Raw genomic sequence first — 21,142 nt, 5'->3', positions numbered from 1 at the left:
GGCAGTGAGGTGGGATGGAGAGTGGATCAGCACTGGAGAAGGAAAGTGAAAGCTCAGCCAAGAAGCACAGACCCAGACAGGAGTGGGGAGTCAGAAGAGGTAACAGAAGAAAAATATTGTCATTTGCTACCCTCTGTTATGTATTCATAAGGGCTCCCCAGTTGTCATCTCTGATCACTATGAAGTACTCTGATGAGCTGCCTGGGGGGTGCAAGGAGCTGTCCTCTGTATCATCAACCAGGGAACGAAGGCACTTTATGCCTGCAGAAAGAGGCTGCCTGGGAACCCTCATAAATACATTATAAAGCTCCAGCCATCGCATGGCGGCTCTATAATATATTCATCGGCTCTGTTCTCACTCTGTACTTGGCCTCCCCCAGCCCCAGAGAACCGTGTAGAGTGCTGTCTCCTGCTCTCAGCTGGCACACAGGCCAGGCCCAGCTGCCTCAGGCCCAAGCAGAGGCCTCCCTACCCCCAAGCCTAGAAGGTTTTTTAATGCTTTTAAATTTAATTAAAAGCTGCCTCCCTCAGTCTGTTTGGAACAGCCCATTGGTCCAGAGGTTGCTGCCAACCATCTAGCAATCTGGAAGTATGTTGGGGGAAAGTGCTTTAGCTCCTCGGTGATGGCCCCTGGGGAGCTTCTCAGCAGTTCCTTAGGGGCTGTCTGTTGGGGATCAGCCAGCAGGACCCTTTGGAGCAGGGGCGGCTCTAGCTTTTTGGCCGCCCCAAGCAGTCATGCGCGGGAGGCGCCCTGGAGCCGCGGGAGCAGCGGATCTCCCGCGGGCATGACTGCAGAGGGACCGCTGGTCCCGCGTGGCTCGGCTGGACCTCCGGCGGCTGCGGACGGCTCGCGGGTCCGGCGGCTCCGCTTGAGCTGCCGCAGTCATGCCTGCGGGAGGTCCAGCCGAGCCGCGGGACGAGCGCCCCCTCCGCAGTCATGCCTGCGGCAAGTCCGCTCGTCCCGGGGCTCCGGTGGACCTCCCGCAGGCATGACTGCGGCAGGTCCGCCAGCCCAGCCTGCCGCCCCCCCCGGCCGCAGGGGAAGCCCCCTAGATTCTGCCGCCCTAGGCACCAGCTTGTTTTGCTGGTGCCTAGAGCTGCCCCTGCTTTGGAGAGATCCACTGAGTGCAGGCTCGGTGCTGTGCGATCTTTGGGAGAGGCTGGCTGTTCCCTGGGAGCTTCACTTCCTCATAGACAGTTAGAGGTACATGTCTGTGCGTCTCACATAAGTGTAATGTTATCATCCACATGACCACGGGCTGGAGCCACTTTCCTGCCTGGTAGCTCTTCTCAGGGGATTGTAAGAGAACCAGCAGAAAGCCGTTCCAAGGGGGTGGTACGCAGGCCACTGGAGAGGAATTTGTTCCACGTTTCCTTCTTGTGGAATGGATGGGTTGGAGATCAATTCCTCTCCCTCACACTGTGCTTTCCATTATGGTGCTGCTGTGACACTGGCATACAGATGGGTTATACATATATGTGCTGCCACAGGAATATGTCACACATACAGTCAGTGACTCCACTATACAGACGATGGACTGCAGTGCACTCAGTGACTGTCCTCAGTGAACAGGCACAGGAAGTTGAGGCCAGTGTGCTGGTGCAGGTGAGTACATTGAGCTGCTTGCTGTACGTGACAGTGTCAGGAGCAGTTGCTCTGACAACAATGAAGCACCTAGCTTGGAAGCTGTCACCTGGTCCCAGACTCTTTGGAGTTCTAGAAGCTTTTTGGATCAATTGAACTCAAAACCCAAGCACCTCCCTGAACTCTGCTTTGTGTGTTCCTTTGCTTCTCTGAAGTGAATTCAACTGTGGCCAAACTTGACACCAAAACAGGAGGGGCAGCAAGCAAACAAGGTGGCCTGGAAAGAGTACAGCACTGGGAGCTACAGGCAACAAGAGGAGGAGAAATAATCCTATGAAGTCCTGTGCCCAGGGAGAAGAAACAAGCCATGCAGATTAGAGATTTTCATTTGAAACGTTTTTCCAGTGAAAAATGGCTTTTCAGTCGTGTGTGTGTGTGTGTAAAAAAAAAAAATAAATAAATAAAATAAAAAAAAAAAATTACAACCCCCTAAAATGTTCTAGTTTGAAAATTGAAAACGTTTTGGGTTTTGTTTGTTTTTAATGAAAACCAAAAGGCTTTTAAAGAAAAAATGTCAGTGTTTTTACTGCAACTTTTTTGTTCAAGAATAAAAGAGATTTTCCAGTCAGCTCTGCTGCAAATATACAATGGGGGATTGTGACATGGCTTACTCTGTTCACCATTCAGCAGTGCCTCCTTGTGGCTTATCGGGGGAATTATCTCTGCCACCCCTTCCTATGGTTACTCAGTGTGTCGTTCCACTCTCTCCCTTCATGGCCCAGGCCCCCCTCATGCACTGGGAACTGCAGCGCTTTCTTCTTCATAGCTTAGCAGCTCTTGGCTTTTACTCTCCCAGCTGTCACTGCTTTTTCCCTGGAATACTTCCTACTGTCCTTACAGCTTCCTACTCTTCCCTCTAGCATCGAGGAGAATGACTGAAGGCATCCCCCATGCAGCATACCAACTTCCTCTCTCTAAAGATCTTGCACAGCTCCTCCCCAAGCTGGACTGCATCAGCAATTAGGCCCTAGCATTCCCTGGGTTTCCACCTGGTGCAGCCTAAGCCTAACTGGTCTAATTTTCCCCATCAGGCCTTGTGTGGGGTGGACACTCCATGACAAGGGTATAACCAAGTTGCAACATTGCATTAAATTACTTGATTTTCTCCTTAACAGCACCTTTACAGTTGTTTTTACATGTGACTATTGCTTGTTGCAGGGAAGTGTGAAATCAGGACTGGGAGAGGAGATACCTCTTTGTACAGCACTCAGCAGAGTGGGCCTGGTGTGCCTTTGGGTGTGTAGCAAGTCGAGCACTCACTGGCATGGCATCTCCTGCTGCTTGCCATGGAAATTAGCTCAATTCCAGCTCTGAAGCACTCTAACACCAGCAGTACCCCCACACTTTGGGCCTCCCCTCCCAGAGAAACCCCCAACCCTCTATACTTTTTCTCCCAGGAGTGGGGGTAACTGCCCTGCTACACACATCCTGCCTCAAAATCCCCACCCCTGGAGGTAGGGGCCTCTTAGCTTGGGCTCCCAGTAGTGGCCCCTCCAGGGCTGCCCTCCCCATCTCCGAAGCCTCCCAGCCTCGGGCCATATCCCGGGTGTGTGCCTCTGCCTTCCGGCAGGCCTGCTCCGCTGCCTCCAGCCATGCCCGCAGGTCAGCATCCCCCTGACCCTCCACTTTTAGGGTCTGGATCCATGTTGTGGCCTGTTCATTAACCACCTGGGTCCCAGCCTCATGCTAGGCCCACTCTGTCACACTTTCTTTATTTGAGACCTCCCCGGCGATGGTCTGGGTCCCGACCTCCTGCTGGGTCCTCTCCATCCTGGTTGCTGCTTCCGCCACCTTCTGTTGGCGGCTTGTCGGCTGGTCAGCCATCATCAGTGCAGCCTTGATCCTTTTGACCCTTCCGGGCCCCCAGACACCTCCTTCTGTGGCCCCTCCGTTCCCTTGAGGGGGCAGTGCCTCCTAATGTGGCCCAGTGCATGGCAGCCCCAACAGGCTCCCCGCCTCCTCGCTGTCTTGGGTCTCTTGTGGTCCTTCCGGGGTCCCGCCCTCTCACTGGGGCTAACCTGGACCCTCCACCTCAGGCCTGGGTATGCCCACTGTATGTGTCCATGTTGCCCGCAGGCCCAGCACATCCTCAGCCCCCTGGGTTACCTCCCCAGGTGGGCTATCTTAGGGACTTTCTCTGTCCCTGCTCGGGGTGAGGCGCCCTGCCCCCATCCCAGTAGGGACAATCCCTTTTTAAATGTCCACGCCTTGTACAGGTGTGACAAGCCCTGCATTACACGCCCAGCCTCTGGGCCCTGCAGCGGCTTTCAGCGGTTCTTCTTGAACTCTCGCCTCACCAGTCTTAGAAGGGCCCGCTGCCCTTCCGCCACTGCCCCAACTGTTCCTGGAGGGCCCACTGCACCTCCCAGAGTCCCTCTTGTGTCTCCCGGATCCTTTGCAGCAGGAATCCCCTTCACCCATGTGCTTTGTCAGCCCCCTTCTGCTGGGGTGCTGACGCCTGACCCCAACCCTGGATAACACCAGGGGCCTCCGCAAAGAAAGCCCCAGTGTAGCTGGGATCCATCGTCCCTCTCTCCTCTGCCCGGCAATAGTCCCAGTCCCATCCCTGCCCCTTGTATCAGGGGTCACCATCTATGCCTACATTCTCCACCACATGTAGCAAGTCGAGCACTTACCGGTGCGGCGCCTCTTGCTGGTTGCCTTGGGAATTAACTCAATTCCAGCTCTGGAGCGCCCTCTGCTGGCAGGTGTCTCGCCTGCCTCAGGCCCCTGTGTCCCTCCTGCACCCCAGTGCCCTTTACCTTGGGGTTCTGCCCCAGCAGTACACCTACACTTTGGGTCTCCCCTCCCAGGGGAACCCCCAATCCTCTATACCTTTTCTCCCAGGAGCGGGGTAACTGCCCCGCTACAGGGTGCTACCGTAATGTAAATGTTTATTAACTGTAATAAGATCTCTATCTTAAAAAGCAAGCAAATGTCGGAGGAGCCCTGCTTTAGACCAGGCAATGACCAGTTTGGGAATTTGGGTATCAACTTTGCATTGAAAATTAATCTTCCATTTCTCAAAGATGATTCTGGCCTCTTCATAAAAGTGCTCAGTTAAATTATTATTGATCAGCTGCTAAGCAGTGAAAAGTTATAAAACTGAGTCAAGGGCATCACGCCAGGTGACCCTATCACATCCAGATGCGTGCAATGCTCTGTGCACATTCATAAGAGCACGGGAGCCAGACTAAGTGTTGTCTTTTTGATGTGATGGATAACTGTTTGTCACTACAGCCAGATCTCAGACCTGTGTATGTATGTGCATGACAGAGGGAGAAAACTTAATAAGGAACGGGGAAAATATTCATATAAAATGTGATTTTTCTTTGACAGAGCTATAAGTATCAAACTCGGGCAAGAAAAGCTCTATGCCCATTCGTTACGGAACAAAGCATTAATTCAGAAGTGAAAAGTGGACACTATTGGATGTTTATCCAGACTTCAATCCCACCCTCCCACAAACTCATATGTGCCACACCTGGCAGATCCTGCTCAGTAGAGGCCTAGGATTAGGATAGGAATGGGGGTCTTCAGGTCTGGACAGAGTTGGTTGTGGGAAGTTTATGAAGTCCCTACTCCACAATGCCTAGCTCAAGCCAGAACAATTAGTTCTCCATTTTTTGAGAGGCCCAAATTCAAGTAAAATGTGAGTTCATACTGTGTCTATTTGCCACGATTTCAATACAAATAAACAACGGGAAGTAAGAGTTAGTGGGTCTAAAGTCAATGGCAAAGCTCCCAGTGGACACAAACTCCCCTAGAGACTGGGGAGTGCTGCTGAATTAATATGTCTGGTCCTTTGTGTGACCCAGTAGAATCTGCTCTTTAATTCTAAGATTTGGAGTCATGGAACACAAAGGATATTTCCTGAATTGAAAAAGGAACCTTGCTAAGATATCAATCATTGTTTGACTTGCAGTCAATAGGAGTTGAGTGTGCAAGGAACACAGGACCAGGCCCTCTCTATTCATTCCTTCACAGCAGGTATCTTTATTCCATTCATACCAGGACGTCAGATATGCCCAGTATTCTAAAAAGGAAGGGTAGCCTTGTGATTAAAGCCCTGGATTGGGACTCAAGAGACCTAGGTTCAGTTATTAAGACTATAACAGACTTCTTGTGTGACCTAAGGTAACTCAATCTCTCTGGGCCTCAGTTTTGCATCTGTACAATGGAGATAATACTTCCTTTTCCCCATCCTTTGCCTGTCTTGTCTATGTAGATTGTAAACTCTTTGTCAGGACTCCGGATATGGAGGTGCTTGTTGAAGCCAAGGCCTGGGTAGGAAGGGACTCAAGAATGTGGTCTGAGTTCAGTCTAGGGGGTTAAGGCCAGAAGCAGCAGTCTGTAGCAGTGTCGTGTTGTAGGATCAGGTCAAAGTTGAAGACGATAAGCCACACCAGTTGGAATGCAGTTGCTATTTAACATCCTCACCAGTTACTTATGGAACAGAAAGTATTTCATTATCACTATATGATATAAATATATCATTTTGCTTCTTTCTGAATACAGAACTGAAATATTTATTGAATACTTAAGAACATAAGAACGGCCATACTGGGTCAGACCAAAGGTCCATCCAGCCCAGTATCCTGTCTACCGACAGTGGCCAATACCAGGTACCCCAGAGGGAGTGAACCTAACAGGTAATGATCAAGTGATCTCTCTCCTGCCATCCATCACCACCCTCTGACAAACAGGGGCTAGGGACACCATTCCGTACCCTCCTGGATAATAGCTATTTCTGCCTTTTCTGTACTGGAATTAATAATTTTATCATCCTTGTCTAGTATCATACCTATATTGTTGCTTAGATTCTCCTTTTGCATGTTCCTGATATATTTAAATAATTCCTTCTTGTTGTCCTTAATCCTACAGGCCACAATTTTTTTTTCATTGATACATTTAGCTTCCCTTATCAATTGTCTGCATTTCCGAACTGCTAATTTGTATTCATTTCTATCAGCTTTTCTATCGTTCCATTTGTTATATCCTGTATTTTTATTTTTTATTACTGCTTTTACCCACCTTCTTAAGCAGGATGGTTGATTAACCAAACAAGCTTTCTTTCAAGACTGCGATGTTATTTTATTAAGAATGTTTTTTTTTCAAAATCTTCAATTTCCCAATTACCATCAACATTTTTATATTTAAATTTTTGCTTATAAATGTAGTAAGAGGAGGCCCTGAGATATAAACCTTGGTATCAGAGGCCTGGTGTGAGGTCTAAGGCCTGAACTAAAATAATGGTCAAGACTTTGCTAACATAAAGTAAAGTTAAGCTGTGAGCCAGAGGCAGGCCCTGCTCACAGAAGCTGGCAAGGAAAGAGCTGATGCTGCAAAAAGAGACATACCTAAAAGGTACTGGACACCAGATATCAGAACATTTGTACACTCCACATAGATAACAAGGAACAAGATGACCCATCCCAATGACAGGGCCTAAAGGGTAATATGATGGATAGAGCTGTTTTGTTCGAACCAACATGTATAAGGTGAGAGGTGGCACCTTACTACGTAGAGGGGTTGTACTTTGCTACGTAGAGGGGTTGCACCTCAATTCGTCAGGAGTGATGTGTGACTTGTTTGTACCTCTGTATAAGAATGCTCCTCTGAGTTGATGTCTTTGTCCGGCCTAGGGGGCAGTGGAAAGTCCCGCCACTGACTGAGCTGAGTCCATTGTCAGGGAGCACATAAGTACTACTAGCTAGCCACACCTCAGCAGCACCTTGGACTTTTATGCCGGAGAGCTGGAGACTGTGTTTCTCTTCGACAATAAACCTGGCCAACATGCCTTCGTATCTTACTAGAGTCTGTGGTCATTGAGGGTTCTCTCGGGGTCTGCTGTGTCAGCTATTTGCGCAGAGCTGGGACAGCACACAGAGGGAACATGCACGCAGCCAATTGATATCAACATTGAACAGAGCAGAGCACCACACCGGGAGCAACTCACAAGAATAATTACATTCAGCTTTGAGAAACTGGCCTTTTTAAAGCACTAACGATATGTATTACAGGTCAGGAATATATTCTGTTTGCACATAGCAGATGGATTTAGATTGTGATCACTTGCACCTAAGCAACAATTAATTGATACCGCTGTGATCAATTCATCTTTATCCACCAGATTGAGGCCTAATACAGAGTTGCCCTTGGTTGGTTGCAATACTTTTTGTGTTAGAAAGTTTCCATCTATAACTTTTAGAAGCTCCACGGATGTTTCACCAGTGACAGGATGAGACTTCTAGAATACATCTCCAAGACTGAAATCTACACTGACCCATAAGCATATCAGGTTCGCTCTCTCTGAATTGTCAATAACTCTAAGGCAGGTAATGGTATATTTGATATTGAGTGTAATGTAGTAGTTCATCATCTCCATCCTGGGTGTTTTTATTATAAGGGAGAACAACAACAAAAAAGGGGCAAATTAAGCTAACAGAAAGAAGTTAGCAGATGTATTCCCCCTCTGAAGCCCCTGAGAGCAAACCCTGTTCTGCGCACGGACCTTTTCTATCTCAGTCCTCCCAGTGGTACTGGAACTACTGCCACACTGTCTGGCTTTAAGTAGTAATAACAAACACTAAATACCTAGTTTCCATGATCGGTACACCCCCAGTATAAAAATTGTTCCAGCACCTCTGCTCTTCCCCACTTGTCTGAATTTCTTCTAATAACAGTCCGTAGTTCTACTCCCTCCAGAGTACCAATGCTCTTAGTATTTGATTGGTAACAGCCATTCATTTCCCCTTCAACATGCCTTAGAGCTGAAAAAGCTCTCCCTTACCTTGTATCCTATCCATGTGTCTGTCCTGTCACGCTCTTCTGGCCACTTCACAGGGATCAGTGCCTTGATCTACAAAGAACAATTTTTAAATGTGGTGTCACCTAATTTTTAAAAATGTGGGAAGAGCCAGGCAGTCCTCAGCCCTTCCTGATCTCCTCTTCTCCACCCCCACCCCCGCTCAGCTGGCCCCAGCTCCAGAACCATCACCCACTTGGCATCACAAAAGGGCTGAGGGTTTCCCAGATGACCAGGTAACAGGACAGTGGGACATCCTATCCAGGGGACTAACTACACTACCCTGACCTAAGCCTGACAGACTCTCTGAGAGAGGATTTACCCCATCCTGCTGATTTTTTCCTCCTCATTGGGTTTCTGGGTGCTAAGGATCACCCAGAGCTGGAAGTTTGTCAGGGGACAGTTTGAGGAAAGGTATGAGTGGTTCAACCCATATGAGAGCTGCAGGATCCCCTGTTATTCCAGTTATGCCTCATTTAAAACACAAAACCGTTCCAGTGTCACCCAGTCCTGCCACAACATCCCCTGCTATTCTAACTCCACTCCCCCCCACCAAAAAAGTGTTATGTTACCTTAATTATAGGTTTTGCTATTCGCTCTTCATACAGCGTAGTGTAGTAAAGGATAAAGAGAAACAATAGCTATACTACATATGTGATGGTGAGGGTAAGTGACACTGCAGAGACCTGTAATCAACTATAGTTATCATGCTCCTCAGATGCTCTTTGCATGATGATCTGTCTCTGATAGGACTACTTTTAACATTCCAAACCTCTTAGTTCTGCTTCAAATGGCTGCCTTTTAAAAATCAACCTGACACAAAAATATTTCCTTTTCCTCCACAGGTGGAATTTTCTTGGGCAATATTCAGTCTTCCTCTAGTGAGATGTTTAAGGTCTAATATCTCACAACCTGTTTAGATTAGAACTGAAGCTGTAGAGCATTGGAAAAGGGAGGTCCCCAGTGTTCAAGTGAAACACACAGCATGTCCTTCTACAGGGCCGGCTCCAGGCACCAGCATTCCAAGCTGGTGCTTGAGGTGGCAATCTGAAAGGGGCGGCAGTCCCTGTTGTTTTGCCCCCAAGCAGCGCGCCGAATTGCCGCTCCGGACGGCGGGGGCAGTCCTTGTGCCCTTAGAGCGGCACGTGCGTTTCTGCGGTGGCAGCAATTTGGCGGCAGCTTCTATGTTTAGCTGTCCGCGGCAGCTTCAGCTAAACATAGAAGCTGCCGCCGAATTGCCGCTGCCGCAGAAACGCACCTGCCGCCCTAAGCGCACATGACTGCCCCTGCCGTCCGGCGGCAATTCAGCACGCTGCTTGGGGCAGCGAAAACTGTAGAGCCGGCCCTGTCCTTCTAGCCCAGAAGTTCTCAAACTGGGGGTCATGAGGTTATTACATGGGGGGATGCGAGCTGTCAGCCTCCACCCCAGACTCCAGCATTTACAATACTGTGAAATATTCTTTAAAAGTGTTTTTAATTTATAAGGGGGGGTCGCACTCAGAGGCTTGCTGTGTGAAAGGACTCACCAGTACAAAAGTTTGAGAACCCCTGGTCTAGTCCCAGTAGGTCCCAACATATCAGTACAAAGTTGTGATAGCTATATACGTGTTAGTTATTAGAACTGGTGAAAATTTTCATGTATGAAGTTTTCCCACCAAAAAATAAGCTTTCCTCAAAAATGAAAATTTTCATGGGAAAATATCAGTCTGGCCAAATAAACTTAGTTTTCCTGTGGGAAATTTCAAAATAAAAATTTTCCTTTCAAATTTCTTATTTTGCCATTTTCATTTTAACTTAAAATGTTGTTTTGTTTCACTTTTTCAGTTTAAAAAAAATAAAATCTGATTTTAAGTCAAAATGTCGAGTTGAAGTGAAAATTGTTATTTTGAATCAGTTCAAATCTTCCCCTGAGGCCACCAGCATGTTTTGACCAAACATTTTCTAACAAAGATTTTTTTGTTTAAAATTTATCATGGGAAATATTTTGGCTTTCTAACCAGCTCTACAATATGGGTCATTTTTTAATATGTTGGTTATAATTTTTCTCTCCCTCTGTGTTCTGCACAGTTGAGGCCAAGATAAATAAGGCAGATGGCTTTCTAGGTGGAAGGATGCAAAATATAGTCCTGTTGCCGGCACAGAGGGCCGAGGACAGCAACAGTGGGGGTTCGTTGCCCGGTGTGCGCCGCACTAATTAACACACCAGGGTGGAGAAGCAAAACCAGGTTTATTTGATCCCAAATAAGGTGCAAGGGAGACATAGCAATCTCAAATCCTGCACACAGATACAAACAGCTCTCTCTCTTTATACATGATTTCAGCTAAGCATTTCCATTCCCCCCACACTCCTCCCCCTTACCCCCCTTCTTGCCCCTCCCGTCTATTCCCATGTACCAAATACACTTTGCAATAGCAATTACACTAAACAGGTTAAATAATACTTGGCAAAAACCACTTTAGCTCGTTAGTACCTCTTCTGTGAACAGTTATCTGTACTTTCCCACCGTGGGGGCTACATTCTCATGCATATAACTTTAATTACAGCATCTGCTTTCCGCCTATCTTATTTAGTATTGGCTACATCTAGTGTCAAGCAGCCTTGCAGCTGCCAGTAGTCAGCACATAACACAAGAGGTTACAAAAGTTTAGTAAGGCTAACAAAAGCACTTTACATAAAGGTACTTTGGGTCACATAGGCCCAAAGCCATCCTCCCGAGTTACCTAGATTTATGCCTAGTGACACCAACAGTCCCAATGACAATTTTTAGAACATCTTGAAAATATTTCTAACATTCTTAAAAAAAAAACAAAATATATGTGGTGTCTACAGAAACCTTAATGGTGTGGAATAAAAGAAAGGTTAATTTGCATTCATTTGGATGGACCTGTGTATCTGACTATCTTTGCCCCAAATGTTCAAACTTAGGTGTATCCGTGCTAAGCATCTAAATTCATATTTAGCCCCCTAAAGAGAAGTGGCCTGATTTTCAGAGGCACATGTGGCTCCCCTTGACTTCAGGCCATTTCTTTTTCCATTTCGAGGCCTAAATATGGATCTAAGTTTGAAAGTATGAGCTGAAGTGCCTTGCCCAAGGTTTCACAGCAAAGTCTGTAGTAGCAGCAGATTAGAACCTGGTATCCTTTGAGACCTAATCCCTTGCTCTAACCATTAGTTACTTTGCTTTAAATAAGCATAGTAAAAAGATGCAGATGAAATCAGGACCCAGCTCAGATACCATTTGAATAGTTCTGAACCATGACCCATTTCTATCTCCTCATCTGTTGAGTTAACTGACAGAGGAGATCTCCTGGAGTTTCTTATCTGGTGCCAAATTGGCTTGAAGGATAATGCTGTTATTAGTCTCAACAACAATGGGGCCTGGAAGGGCTGTATCCTGGAACATGATCCAAAACTTGAACATCCTCCTCATTGAGAAGAGCAAACTTGCCATCCTGTGGGAGAAGCAGAAGGGCTTCCCCAGGCAGTGTGCCTCTAGCTGGATGTTGGCCATGAAAAAGAGCCCTGGCCTCTCCTGAAGAGGGATGTGTTGGTTTGAAGAGCCTGAAATATGACTAAAACTCAGGACTGGCAATGAGAGGGGAAGAAAAAATGTGTACTAAAATTCCACTAACAGGGAACCACTAGCACTAGCACCATAGCTATGGATCTGCCCCTAAATGATCATGAGAATAACTGCACCTGAGCCAAGGTATCCAGGGGACTATCCTGCTTCCAAAACCCAGCTGCCTCTTCTTCCTTTATTAACGGACCTCACCTCTGTAAGATTTCTACTTTGTTAAAGGGAAACAGTCAAGATGAAATGTATATATTAGAAAATAAATAGGCCAAGACTTTGTAAAATGATTAGCAATTCTGGGTGCCTCCTCAGGTTTTGACTTTAAAGGGGCTTGATTTTCAGAGGGGGAGGGGGATTTAGCACTTCCAGAAAATCAGGGTCCTTTAGGGTGACTCAACTTGGACATCAAAATCACTTCACTTTTGAAAATGTTGGCCTAAATCCTTCCCTGTGTTACTAATAATACTTTAGATTATTAAAATTTGCTAATCCATTGTTGGTAGTACTGTTTATCTTTTGCATTTCACTTAGTTGAGACAGTGAAACTAGCTTGGCAAGTTTCACCTTTTTGGGGGTCAGTTTCTCCTTCTCCTGCCCTAGAAGGATGCTGTTGCATTTCAATTCTAGATACTAGAGCTCCTGGGGAAAGTTTAAATTACAAAAAAGATAATTAAAAAAAACCTGTAATGAAATTTTAAAAATGTTGTGCAAATGTTTCTACTTGTATTAAGTTATGTGAAACACTGTTCTCAAAACAAAACCTGAATTCAAAGGAGAAGCTGCTTGAGGATGTCTTTTATATAGAAGGTTTTTCTTTTCCAATTTCAAAACAAGTCTGGCATCATATGCAGGACTAAAGGCATTCCATGCGGTGTTAATAGTGAGAATATGAGACCATACTGTATTAATAACTATACTAAACTGCAGAGGGCATTGAACTCAAAGGCGGCTATGATTTATATTTAAATGGCAGCGGTGTAAGCTTGAGTTTGGCATTACTAATAATCACATCCTCTCTCCTCGAGGCTCTCCAGAGATTATACATTGGACTGCGTCTTGTCCCACTCAAACATGCATGAGTGTTTGGCAAATATTATCAACAGCATCAGATTTACCCAATGTAGAGCCCTGTTTATTTAGCGAGGTTTTTAAGGAAAAGCATCTCATGATAAATCCCTAAATCTTCTTTAAATTGACTGGCTCAACATTTCTAGAAATGGTACCACCTTTGTGTGAGAAGTCACCTGTTTGTGTAAAGTAGCTTCTTACAGTCAGCCCTTATGTAGTAATTGGGCTCTTGGTGCACCCTAGATCGCATCACATAGCATTTCTAGACTGCAGTATCACGTGACGTAGATAGTTTACTAGAATGTTTTGGCAGATTCTTCCCTTTTCGTGTATTTATGACGGAAAAATTAGCACAGAATGTTCTAGAAAAACCTACGTGAATAGTCATGTACTGAGATGTCACCTCAAGGGCTAAGAGGATCTTGAAGTCTTAAGAGCACCAGCTGTGCTAATGGGTGGTTGTGGTTAGATAGGTACATGTGCACTAGGAAGCCACCAATTTGTTTCAGAGGGTCCCAAGCAGGCTGCTGCCCTGGGCTCCCTGCTCCGACCAGCAGGCACTGTCCCGTATCCCAGAAGACGACCAGCAACCCCCACCCTGGGCCCTCAGCGCCTCACCAGCCCCCGCTCTCAGGGGCAGAGACTCCCCGCGCGGCGGAACCTCTGTCTCGGTGGCCGCGTTTCCGCCCGCGCCGCTAGCAGCGCTGCACCGAGTCCCTGGAGAGGCTCACCCTGCGCCCTGGCCCGGACCCCGCTGCGCCCAGCGGCAGTTACCGGCAGGGGCGGGCCGCCGCGGGAGGGGACGGAGCGGCCGACGGACCGCGATGCAGTGAGGGAGGGGGCGGCCGGGCTGGCCATGGCTTCCCCGTTCCCGGCCGGCAACAGCGGCGGGGACCCGAGCTCCGGGGAGGAGTCGGCCGGGCCGGAGGAGGAGGCCCGGGCTCTGGCGGAGCAGTTCGAGCGGGCGGCCGAGCGACTGCCGGGGCTGATGCAGGTGGCCAGCAGGGAGCAGCTCCTCTACCTGTACGCCAGGTACAAGCAGGTAAGGGCCGGGCTGGGGCGGTGACTCCCCCCTTCTAGCGCTTCCCTCACGGTTCGCCGCCTCTGTCCAGCGCCGGGCACGCTGAGGCAGGGTCTGCTAAGCGCTCCCACGCCTGCGCCATTGCACCGCGAGTGTCCCAAGATCGTGGGTCCTGCCTAAAGCCCGGGAGCCCCGTGGCTCTGAGGGAATCTCAGACCTTAGAAAGGTCTCAGGCCTCGTGCTTGCAGAGAGAAGCTGGGAAACGGGATCCCACGGCGCCCTAAAGGCCCTGGAGCTGGAAAGTAAAGGACAAGGATTCTTGTGCATTTATTTATTTTAAAATGTCCTCGTTATAAAGAAATATTGTGGGGTTTTGTTGTTGTTCTGTTTGTGGGGGAGGCCTGACTCATGACTGTTCAATGCTTGGGGTTGATACTGCTGCCTGTGCATAGCTCTGGGTGGTATTTCAACCTTTGTCCAGCCTGGTGGGGGCCATGTGTTAGCTGTCACTTCAGGCTGGATGTAGTGTGAGGTGGAGATCAGCCACCATCAGTTGATGGCAGAGCACAAGTTAGCTTTTGTTACTTTAGGACCCTTGTGTATGTGAAGAACCCTCTGAAGTTAATGGAGCTCCATGTGAGAGCAAGGGCCAACCCATGCGGATCCTACTGCAGGACTGGGCCTTTGAATGAAAGAGCAGTGGCAGTGCTAACTTTTCCACAGCAACGTTTCTCAAGTGGTTTCGGGAATTACCTGTAAGGATAGGAGGGTATTTCCATGTTCAACCAGACCATGTATTGAAACTGACAACATGGAAGGAGAGTGCCAACTGAGACAGTAGTTTTATAACAGATGTCTCTCTATCATGACCTAAATTAAGACCCCCCCCCTTCTCATTGCAGACCACGCAGCAGATAGTAGACGTTCCATCACCTGCATCAGATTTAAGGCACTGACTTAGGCCCCAATCAGGTTTAGCTTTAAGCACATAAGTAGTCCATTGAAGAGCTAGCTGGTCACATGTTGCTTGGTCTTTTCTGTGTTTTCCGCTGCTTCTACAGGTGTCCAACCTTTGGACTGTAAAAGGAGCGGGAAATGAGGAGGGACTGCTAACCTAGCTGCCTCTGTTTGGGACTACTGCTGTGTTAGAGGATGAAAGGAGCTGCTCTCTGGAGCCTCCAGTGTGACTGAAACTGCCAGTCATCAGCAGGAGATGAGTGTGCAGCAGTGAAGGGATCAGATAGTGTGCTTAAAAAGAAGACTGGATAGCTGGGTAGCCTGTCCAAGACAGCAGGAGACAAGCACTGGGAATCTTGTGGAGAGGTTAAGGAGTTGATGATCAGATGGCAGAGAATCATGAAGGGAACATGAGAAAATAGAACAGATTGGAATGTGAGATGAAATGAAGAGTATAAGTAGAATGATTGATTGATTGATTTAGGGCAAATGCTTACTGCATTAGAAATAACTAAAATACCTACTATTGCATTTCCATGTAAATAGTTGCTGCTGTTACCATGTTGATGCTGTCCAACTGTGGATATAGTCCTGCCTGTGTAAACATTTAACAAACCCTGGAGGGTCCAGGAGGGTCCCGTTGCTCACAGTGTGAGCTTCTCATACTATCTTAAGTGTTTCATAGCTCCACTGGGTCATAAAGGGAATACAGTACAGTATATCAGCTTTATGGTTACATTGACATCTGATATTGGGCTCCAGAGGATTTCTCATTGCCAGTTGTGAGACGAGAAATGAGGTGCTTAATGTTGTTTAGCTTGAAATTATTAGGAGGAAATTCTTCAGAAATTGTTTTCACAAACCCTCGATTTGTTCCAAGCAAAAGGGAGCTGCTAATTGCATTGAGTCACCACATGTTTCAATAGCTGAGGTTTTAGACTGCTGGCAGAGAGGTGTGTGCGATGCTTTTGACTGCTCCTAGAGAGTAACAACATAATCTGTGTCTTGTTGACCGTATGCATTAACAGTATCATTTTGGGATATCGTGTATGCAACTAATACAGAACAAATATACAGGCGAATCTCATCTTATGCGCATTTAACATGCGCGAATTCAGCTTTGTGTGGTGGGCAAAAACAAAACAAAAACAAAAAAAAGAGAAAAATAACAATTTAAATACTGTTCCTGTAGTGCGGGCGATTCCTCCCGCCATTACACTCAATGTAATTTTGACTATACACATTTTTCGCTTTATGCGCTGACAGCGGAACGTAACCTCAGTGTAAGATGAGACTCGTCTGTACTTTAAAAAAAAAAAAATCTTGTGAGTATCTTGCCTCCAGAGTCCAGGATGTTTGTAGGCAAGGCTTCCACTCTGTTCTTACCTCATCCTCCTGTGTTTGAGCATGTGCATTAGTACTAACCTTATAGAAGACTCTGTGTTTCGCATTGCCTAGACACAGTGGGACTGGTTAAGGACAGAGCCTACATATTGCAGAGGTGGGAATCACTCCAGTGAAAGTCAGAGGGTGTCTTGCAAGCGCAAGCTGCTGCAGGATCAAGCCCTGTTAACTTCGATTTTTTGGTTGATTTTGTGATTTAAGACAAAATTGCAGTACTTAACACAACCTCTTTCTAGTCACAAAAGTCATATCAATATGCATAATAGGCTGCTAATATATTATCCAGTGGACAATAGTATTACTTGTGTGCAAAAGGTGCTGACTTAGATCTGTTTGCTGTCCCTGATTTGACATCCTTGTCTGTCCTCAAGTCAATATTTCTTGTCACAAAAGGCTTTGATTTAAGAGGCAACACCACCATAAAAGACATGACAGTAACAGCTGAGTTCTCTGTTAAAATACTGTACATTATTTATCTAAAACTATTTAGATATATAAACTTTCTCCTGGAGTTTTACTACCTTTTATTGGAGTCAGTTTCAGATTTTTATTAATTTTATCTGCAATTTTGTTTGTGTGTCAGAAGCTTGAAAATAAGGGAACTGTTCAGTTGTTGGCCCTAGTGAGACAATGTTGCCAGGGCCTGCTAGGGCTGAACTTCAGTAAGGGCAGGTCTACACTATGGGGGAAAATCGATATAAGATACGCAACTTCAGCTACGTGAATAACGTAGCTGAAGTCGAAGTATCTGATATCGCATTACTTTACCGTCCTCACGATGCGGGATCGACGTCCGCGGCTCCCCATGTCGACTCCGCTACCGCCGTTCGCGTTGGTGGAGTTACAGAGTCGACATGAGCGTGTTCGGGGATCGATATATCGCGTCTAGATGAAACGCGATATATCGATCCCCGAGAAATCGATTGCTACCTGCCGATACGGCGGGTAGTGAAGACGTACCCTAAGAGAGGAAGAATGGTCCGGTGGGTAAGGGTGCTAGCCTAGGACTCTGGAGACCTGGTGTCAGAACGCTGCTCTGCCACAGACTTCCTATGTGACCTTGGGCAAGTCATTTAGTCTCTCTGTTCCCCAGCAGTAAAATTGGTGTTGTGAGGATAAATGCATTAAAGATTGTGATGTTCTCAGGCACTACAGTAATGGGGGCCATATAAGTATCCAAAGTAGAAATAGAATAACTAGTTGACAAGAGTCCAGTGCCTCGTGAGTAAGGCTACGTTTTAGTCACGGGTATTTTTAGTAAAAGTCACAGACAGGTCACAGGCAGTAAACAGAAATTCATGTGTGTGGGGGGACTGCCTGGGGCCCCAAGGGTGCAGGAGGAGGGTGTCCAGGCTGCTTGGGGTGGGGGGAGCAGACCCCCACTGGTGCTGGGGGGGAGTTGGCTGGGCCAGCAGGCTCCTTACCTGGCTCCGTGCCCCCAGCAGCAGCAGAGTTTGAGTGTGGGAGGGGTGTAGGGGTTTGGGGTATGGGATGGGGTGAGGCAGGCTCTGGGCAGCACTTACCTGGGAGGCTCCTGGAAACAGCGACATCCCCCCTCGCTCAGCTCCTAGGTGGAGGCTTGGCCAGGCTGCAATGCACGCTGCCTGTCACGGTTCCCGGCCAATGGCAGCTGTGAAACCAGCACTCTGGGTGGAGGCAGCATGCAGTGCTTCCTGGCCATGCCTCTGCCAAGCAGCTGAGCAAGGGGGATGTCGCAGCGTCTGAGGAGCGCCCCCAGGTAAGCACTGCCCAGAGCCCGCCGAGCCCCGTCTGGTGCCCCAACCCCCTGCCCCTCTCACACCCAAATTCTGCTGCTGGGGGACGTGGTGGCCCGAGACTGCCTCAGCAGTGGCCTTTGCGTTGTCCCTGTCCCTGAGCCAGGTGCACTGGCTGCTGCAGAAGTCATGGAGATGACAGAAAGTCATGGAATCCGTGACTTCCATGACAAACTCGCAGCCTTACTCTTGAGTGATCAGACTCAATGAAAGAGCTGCAGTATTTGAAGAAGGCTCTCCTGATAACTGTCTAAATCAGTGCTTCTCAAAGTTGGGCCGCCGCTTGTTCAGGGTAAGCCCCTGGCAGTCTGGGCTGGTTTGTTTACCTGCGCGTTCGCAGGTTTGGCCGATCGCAGCTCCCACTGGCCGCCGTTCACCACTCCAGACCAATGGGGGCTGTGGGAAGGGCGGTCAGCACATCCTTCAGCCCGCACCGCTTCCTGCAGCCCCCATTGGCCTGGGATGGCAAACCATGCAGCCAGTGGGAGCCGCGATCGGCCGAACCTGCAGACGTGGCAGGTAAACAAACCGGCCCAGACTGCCAGTGGCTTTCCTGAACAAGCGGCGGACTGGCTTTGAGAAGCACTGATCTAAATGATGGGGCGGTCAGACAAAATTCAAGTATTAAAATCCTGCACTCATAGCGAAACAGGGCTCACACTGATGGGTGCAGGAAATGCTTCCATGTGATGATTTTTCAGGGACAGTAGAAGATGATTAAACCACAAGTTTGTACTGAAAATAGATTTTGGGGGTGGGGGGGCTTACAGTTTATTGTAGCACTACTGTTGTGCTTGGTCTGAGTCAATATGAGTGACATTATTCTCCCTGATCTAATGGAGAACACCATGTTACCTCCTGATCCCTCCTTGGCATTCAGGGCTTAGAACCCTTACTAATTGGCCAGTGAAGCTGATGCTTCTCCTGTCCATCCCAGTACTTGCTAATTTGCAACCCTGACTGATCTGAATTTAGGCCCACCCCACTAGTTAGTGCAGATTAGTGAGGCTTTTCTTCAGCTGCCCTTTCAGTGCAGGCCAAACTACATGAAGGAATTCCATTTCTGCCTAGGAAATTGTGGTCACTTGGTCAGCTGATTGCATATAGATGGTCCCAGTATGGTTCAGGTCTACATTCAAAGCTGTACTATCGAATTCTGGAGCTAGGGTCCAAGTTTGACTTGCCTAAAAGAATTTATGATTTGGTGGGAAATAACCTGCAGTCTGGATATCAGTTGCTTTACAATCTACTTCAGTTGAGTAATGTAAAGAAAACAAACCACAGACCATGATTGTTTGACATGAACTGGAGCTTCTTAAGCTTTTTTATGGCATGGACATAAGAACATAAGAACATAAGAAAGGCCGTACCGGGTCAGACCAAAGGTCCATCTAGCCCAGTATCTGCCTACCGACAGTGGCCAATGCCAGGTGCCCCTGAGGGAGTGAACCTAACAGGCAATGATCAAATGATCTCTCTCCTGCCATCCATCTCCATCCTCTGACGAACAGAGGCTAGGGACACCATTCTTACCCATCCTGGCTAATAGCCATTTATGGACTTAGCCACCATGAATTTATCCAGTCCCCTTTTAAACATTGTTATAGTCCTAGCCTTCACAACCTCCTCAGGTAAGGAGTTCCACAAGTTGACTGTGCGCTGCGTGAAGAAGAACTTCCTTTTATTTGTTTTAAACCTGCTGCCTATTAATTTCATTTGGTGACCCCTAGTTCTTGTATTATGGGAATAAGTAAATAACTTTTCCTTATCCACTTTCTCAACATCACTCATGATTTTATATATCTCTATCATGTCCCCCCTTAGTCTTCTCTTTTCCAAACTGAAGAGTCCTAGCCTCTTTAATCTTTCCTCATATGGGACCTTCTCTAAACCCCTAATCATTTTAGTTGCTCTTTTCTGAACCTTTTCTAGTGCTAGAATATCTTTTTTTGAGGTGAGGAGACCACATCTGTACACAGTATTCGAGATGTGGGCGTACCATGGATTTATATAAGGGCAATAATATATTCTCAGTCTTATTCTCTATCCCCTTTTTAATGATTCCTAACATCCTGTTTGCTTTTTTGACCGCCTCTGCACACTGCGTGACATCTTCAGAGAACTATCCACGATAACTCCAAGATCTTTTTCCTGACTCGTTGTAGCTAAATTAGCCCCCATCATGATGTATGTATAGTTGGGGTTATTTTTTCCAATGTGCATTACTTTACATTTATCCACATTAAATTTCATTTGCCATTTTGTTGCCCAATCACTTAGTTTTGTGAGATCTTTTTGAAGTTCTTCACAATCTGCTTTGGTCTTAACTATCTTGAGTAGTTTAGTATCATCTGCAAACTTTGCCACCTCACTGTTTACCCCTTTCTCCAGATCATTTATGAATAAATTGAATAGGATTGGTCCTAGGACTGACCCTTGGGGAACACCACTAGTTACCCCTCTCCATTCTGAGAATTTACCATTAATTCCTACCCTTTGTTCCCTGTCCTTTAACCAGTTCTCAATCCATGAAAGGACCTTTCCTTTTATCCCATGACAGCTTAATTTACGTAAGAGCCTTTGGTGAGGACCTTGTCAAAGGCTTTCTGAAATCTAAGTACACTATGTCCACGGATCCCCTTGTCCACATGTTTGTTGACCTTCAAAGAACTCTAATAGATTAGTAAGACACGATTTCCCTTTACAGAAACCATGTTGACTATTGCTCAAGAGTTTATGTTTTTCTATGTGTCTGACAATTTTATTCTTTACTATTGTTTCAACTAATTTGCCCGGTACCGACGTTAGACTTACCGGTCTGTAATTGCCGGGATCACCCCTAGAGCCCTTTTTAAATATTGGCGTTACATTAGCTAACTTCCAGTC

At 47.0% G+C, this 21,142-nt stretch overlaps 2 protein-coding genes across 4 annotated transcripts in view; one reads left to right on the top strand and one right to left on the bottom strand.

Moving 5' to 3' along the window:
- Positions 1-13,404, bottom strand: part of XPR1 (xenotropic and polytropic retrovirus receptor 1) — a 303,371-nt gene extending 289,967 nt beyond the window's left edge. The window contains exons 1-2 of one of the 2 annotated variants that reach the window (XM_039483399.1): positions 13,276-13,404; positions 8,439-8,507 (exon numbers count right to left, since the gene is read on the bottom strand). The gene's annotated coding sequence lies outside the window, so the exon portion shown is untranslated. Of the gene's footprint in view, positions 1-8,438; positions 8,628-13,275 lie in introns of those variants that run through there. The other variant, XM_039483398.1, reaches the window with a different exon arrangement.
- A 76-nt stretch (positions 13,405-13,480) lies between these two features.
- The window catches only part of ACBD6 (acyl-CoA binding domain containing 6), a 165,472-nt gene continuing 157,810 nt past the window's right edge, over positions 13,481-21,142 (top strand). For both annotated transcript variants that reach the window (XM_039483401.1, XM_039483402.1), the window contains exon 1: positions 13,481-14,141. In XM_039483401.1, the coding sequence (XP_039339335.1) occupies positions 13,956-14,141 (186 nt within the window). In that variant the 5' untranslated portion in view covers positions 13,481-13,955. The remainder of the gene's footprint in view (positions 14,142-21,142) is intronic.

Source organism: Mauremys reevesii, linkage group 8 (assembly GCF_016161935.1).
Source record: "Mauremys reevesii isolate NIE-2019 linkage group 8, ASM1616193v1, whole genome shotgun sequence".
Classification (NCBI taxonomy): Eukaryota; Metazoa; Chordata; order Testudines; family Geoemydidae; genus Mauremys; species Mauremys reevesii.
The sequence above is the reverse complement of the archived record's forward strand: the minus strand, read 5'-3'. Positions and strand labels throughout refer to the sequence as shown.